General features: G+C 52.1%; 1 protein-coding gene across 2 annotated transcripts in view; it reads right to left on the bottom strand.

Moving 5' to 3' along the window:
• Positions 1-4,964, bottom strand: part of CACNA1C (calcium voltage-gated channel subunit alpha1 C) — a 435,574-nt gene that overhangs the window by 73,736 nt on the left and 356,874 nt on the right. For both annotated transcript variants that reach the window (XM_007469483.1, XM_007469484.1), the window contains exon 18: positions 2,172-2,301. In XM_007469483.1, the coding sequence (XP_007469545.1) occupies positions 2,172-2,301 (130 nt within the window). The remainder of the gene's footprint in view (positions 1-2,171; positions 2,302-4,964) is intronic.

Genomic DNA, 4,964 nt, shown 5'->3' with positions numbered 1-4,964 from the left:
AAAAAAAAAAAACGGCTTCGTAAGATCCGCTCCATATGTTTATGTACAGGGAGCAACAGAGCCACCCAGAAGCGTGGGCGCCCAGACTCCGAGGGGACTTGCTCCCGTGGCAGTAAGTCAATCCCGCACCTCGGCACAATGACCAAGAACGACACACCTGACCCCCAAGCGCTCACGGTAGATCCTCGGACGCCGAGGCTGTCATTTATACTGTCTCATCTTGACAGTAGGAGGGGAGGAGGGTGTGATTGTCATCTTCATTTTATAGATAAAAACCACTGACACCAGGAAGGACAGGCTTGCCCAGACACAGTGTGTGTGTGTGTGTGTGTGTGTGTGTGTGTGTGTGTGTGTGGGGCCAGGGCCTGAACCCGGCCGTCAGGCTTCTGCTCCTGGCGTGTGGTTGACTAAATGCTCTGAGAGACCTTAGTGATGCAGAAGCACCATATTCTGGAAAGGACAAGCTTTCTGAGACAGTTCTGGTTTCACGAGAGTTAGGAAAGGTCTGCAGCGATCCTCCCCAAACAAGCAAGCCGATCCACTGAGCTGGGGTCTGTGTGACACGCAGCCGGGATGGGCAGAGGTGCCTGACGAGGCCAGTGGCAGCACTGCTGTCAGGAAACTTCGAGCCAGTCGGAGGTGGGGCAGAGGGGCCCGGGACCCCTAGGCGGAGCCAGTGCCCTCAAGGAGCATCTGGAGGAAAGCTTCCCAGTCCTAATTTAGGTCCGTGGGAATCTTGCTGATTAAGACGACGTTTTGGGGTCACAATCAAAGATCATTAAACACTCAAGAAGATAAGCCACCGAGATGGGAATCGAAGAAACTACAAATAACTGACTTAGACGGCCCCTCCCCAAAGACTGTGTATACTGGAAACGTCAGATACACATTATAGAACAGCTATATTTGAAATGTTCAATGGAATAAAGGACTTGACCACAAAGATGATGAATCAACAAGAAACTCAGACATAGACAGATGGAGCTGGAAAGCCAAGCAAGACCTGGAACTGAAAGTGAAAAGTTCTGAAGTGAAAAGATACAAGCTGATGCGAAAACTGGCTTACACAGTAACATAGAGATGAAGAGAGAATTGAGAAATTGGAAGGTATATCTGAAGAAATGACCCAGAATTCCAACCAAGAGACTAGGAGATAAATGACATGAAGACGTGAATGTGTGAGCTGGGAGGGACAGAACGGGAAGGTATAACTTGTGTTTACTTGGACCAGCTGGAGAGAAGGAAGGTGAGGCAGTGTGTAAAGAGACTACCCTGCAACTTTCCAAGACGTAGCTATTCTTTTCCTAATCTTTAACGTCGTTCAAGAACTGGCAAAAATATAAATCCATAGACTTAAGAAATATAACATATTCCAAGCAGGATAAATGGAAAGAAATCCATGGTGGTAAAAACGCGCAACCCCAGAGACAGCAGATGACGTTAGAAGCCGCTGGAGACAAGGGGCACATTCTGACTAAGGAACAATCATAGGAATTCCGACTTCACAGTGGAATAACACATCCAACACGCTGAAGACTAAAACCCGTCAACCTGAAAGTGTGTACACAGCCAAACTACCTTTCAAGAACAAGAACTGCGAAGGATTACAGATAAACAGAGGCCAAGTGAATTTTCCATAAAAGAACTTCTGAGGAATGTACTTTAAGGAGGAAAGAAAATGACTGCCGAGGGATGGACTGAGATGCATAAAAAATGGTGAACAGATAAAACAGTAAGTGGTATGTAAATCCGAACATACACTGTCCTCACAGGTACTCACGTCTGACTTGTCGTGTTGGAAATAAAGGTCGGGACCAAAATACTCATCAACCATAGCGCGTAAGGCAGGAGGTCTGGGAGGAGTTCAAGTGGTCTAACTATTTTAACTCCTCCTATTTTGCAGGAGAAGGTTTAGGACCTTGTTCAGCTTTAGGCTTTGTCAAGTTACATGTAATCACCAACAGAAGAGAAACAGAGTTTACACGTTTCACAAAATGGAGAGAAAAGCAAACCCAGGTCTTCTGATTCAGAATCCAGGACTCTCTTCCCTAAGTCCGTGCCTGTTTACACAAGCTGTGGGGAGCTGGGAGAGTCCCAGGCCCACCCAGAGGCTGGAGGGCGCTGACACCTGCCGGGCTTGTGTCACAGAGAGCGAGGCCCCGTGCACACACCTGTTGCTCGGGCTGAAGATAAAGAAGGCGCTGGCTTCTGGCATGGGCGCCGCCTTCTCCTTCAGGTGCAGCTCAGAGAGGGGGCGGGGGCGGGGGCCCACGGGCATCTCAGGCTCCTCCTCTTCCTCTCCTGCAAGAAAACAGCACCGCTCTAAACGGCTCCACGGCTCCCGCTTAATTTTTATTTTTATTTTTTTTGCAGCACGCGGGCCTCTCACCGCTGCGGCCTCTCCCGTCGCGGAGCACAGGCTCCGGACGCGCAGGCCCAGCGGCCACGGCTCACGGGCCCAGCCGCTCCGCGTCCCGTGGGATCCTCCCAGACCGGGGCACGAACCCGCGTCCCCTGCATCGGCAGGCGGACTCTCAACCGCTGCGCCACCAGGGGAGCCCCCCCTGTCCTTGTTTTTAAACGGAAATTCCCACATCCCAGGAAACCCTCAGTCCTCTGCAGATCGGGGTGGTTGGTCATCCTGGTTGTCAGGCACCAGCGACAGGTGACCAGATGAGACTGGGGCACTGCCAATTGTCCTCGCCCTTCTGGACTGCAGGCAGGGGAAAGGGCGTGGTTCAGCTGACCTGACACCCCGGCAAACAACCCCATCCTTGAATGTTCCAGGAGTTTAAGTCAACATTCTCCCTATTCCTGAAAATACAAGAAAACACTGTGCTGTAGGGGCAGTCGGGCCGTAATCCTACCGTAACAGGCCCTCCGTCCAAAGGTCTAGACGCCGACACCAGTTACAGAAGCACTTTGTTCTCCAGGCCAGCGGCCACACTGAATGTGGACCACAGGCACACAAGCTCACAGGCCATGGAAGGAAACTGCATACCCTGTTCTTGTCCAAGGTACTCAAAAATGTTTAGAAGGGGATGGAAGTTAGGAGCATGCCTTGATCCAAATCTTGGCTCTGTTTCTTTCTGGCTGTTTAAGTTAGTGTCTCTGTGCCTCAGTTTCCCCATCTGTGAGATGGGATAATAGCACGTATGTACCTCAGAATGGTGTTATTACACTCTCCACCCATGGCAGACACTCCAAGACTGTAAATTAGTGTCTAGCATCTTCCTCAGTCTGTCTGCTCTTTGCCTGTTATTTCCCGACAGACTTTCCACTCACATCAAACTGTTCTCTAAACACTCACTGTAGTGGGTTGAATAGTATCCCCCCCAAATCCATGCCCACCCAGAGCCGCAGGATGTGACCTTATTTTTTATTTTCTTAAATATGGAACGCTTCACAAATTTGCGTGTCATCCTTGCGCAGGGGCCACGCTAATCTTCTCTGTATCATAGTCCAATTTTTAGTATATGTGCTGCCGAAGCGAGCCCGTGAGCTTATTTTGGAAGATGCACCTTTGCAGATGTCATTAGCTGTGGCGCCGTCGCGGTGGACGAGGGTGGGCCCTCGTGCCGGGGACTGTTGTCCTCGTAAGGAGACACAGGGAAGGAGGACGGAGGCAGAGATGGGGCTGAGGCTGCAACAGCCGAGGAGCTGGAAGGCACTGCGCTGGCCGGCAGAGTGGGGCCTCCCCAGAGCCGCTGGAGGGAGCTCGGCCCTGTTGGCGTCTCGGTGTCGGGCTTGCAGGCTCCAGAACCGTGAGACGGTGAAGTTTTGTTGCTGGAGCCCGTGTCCGGGGGCTCCGGGAAGGTGGCTCCGCTCTCTCCCTGCATGACCGGCCCGTCAGCCCCCCCGCAGAGCTCAGACAGCACCTCCGCCTGGCCTTCCTGAGTCCCTGCGCCCAGGAAGGACCTTCCTGTGAATCCCAGCAGCACCTCCGGCCTCCCACACCCACCTGGCACTTGGGACAAAAACGCCTCGGATGCGTGACTTTAAATGCGCCTGGTTCCATCTCTTCATGTGCTGAAAGCCGTGCAGAGAGAAACCCCCTGGCACGTGGAAGCCTCATTTCCTGGGGATGATTTAACAACACTGGCTTTATGAGGAAGGGGACTGTGCAGGAGGTCCGGTGGAGAGATGGCTCTGGGCAGTGGACCTCGTGGACCAGCCACAGGTCTGTGCTCCCTCCCCCCATTACCACAAAGCCAGGTGGGGCGGAGCAAAAGCGCCTGGCACAGAAAGCGGTTCTTTATCAAGCAAGAGGCAAACAAGGACCCAAGGCTTCTCTGGAGGACCAGCAGATCACAGGCACAGATTAGACTCCCTCCCTCAAGTAATTAGAGCTGACCGGCAGGCAATGAATATTTTCAGCAGAAGAGGGGCACACAATAGAAGATGGTGTCCAGGAGGGGCTTGAAGCTTCCTAACTAACCTTGGCAGGGTCTCCTATTAAAGCAAAATCAGTGAAGCCAGAGTGGGCTTACATCATGGCATCTATACGTGGGATTTAACTGGAGGGGTTCAGGCCCCGCCTGGCTCTGTCCTCTTTCCAGTTGTGCTCTAAATGACCCAACACTTCCTTATTCAGGAATATCTGAGAACAGGTAATTGAATGCTTATTTAATCACCTGTGTTTATAGAAAAACACGTTTGCCGGGTTTGTGCGCCTCTAAGGTCCTCGTGGAGAATCGTGGGCACTCTTTTGTCCTGCGAGCAACGTTTAAGAGGAAACTACTGCGGAAGGACAAACCAAACTTGTAAAGGGTCAGAAGGTTGCCAGCACATGATGCTTTGCATGTACGACGCATGAGGAGAGAGGTGGCGGAACAGGGGAAGTCAGGTAGAGCTCCTTCTGGGGTGGGCAGCCAACCGCCCAGACGCCCGATGCCCGTGGAACCCCTCGGTGCTGTTTTCTCATCACAGCTCTCACAGCTCTCACAGAAGCGGGAAAGCAAGGG

This window comes from Lipotes vexillifer, unplaced genomic scaffold (assembly GCF_000442215.2).
Source record: "Lipotes vexillifer unplaced genomic scaffold, Lipotes_vexillifer_v1.1 scaffold395, whole genome shotgun sequence".
NCBI lineage: Eukaryota > Metazoa > Chordata > Mammalia > Artiodactyla > Lipotidae > Lipotes > Lipotes vexillifer.
Note: the sequence above shows the minus strand (reverse complement) of the source record. Positions and strands in the feature narration are given on the sequence as shown.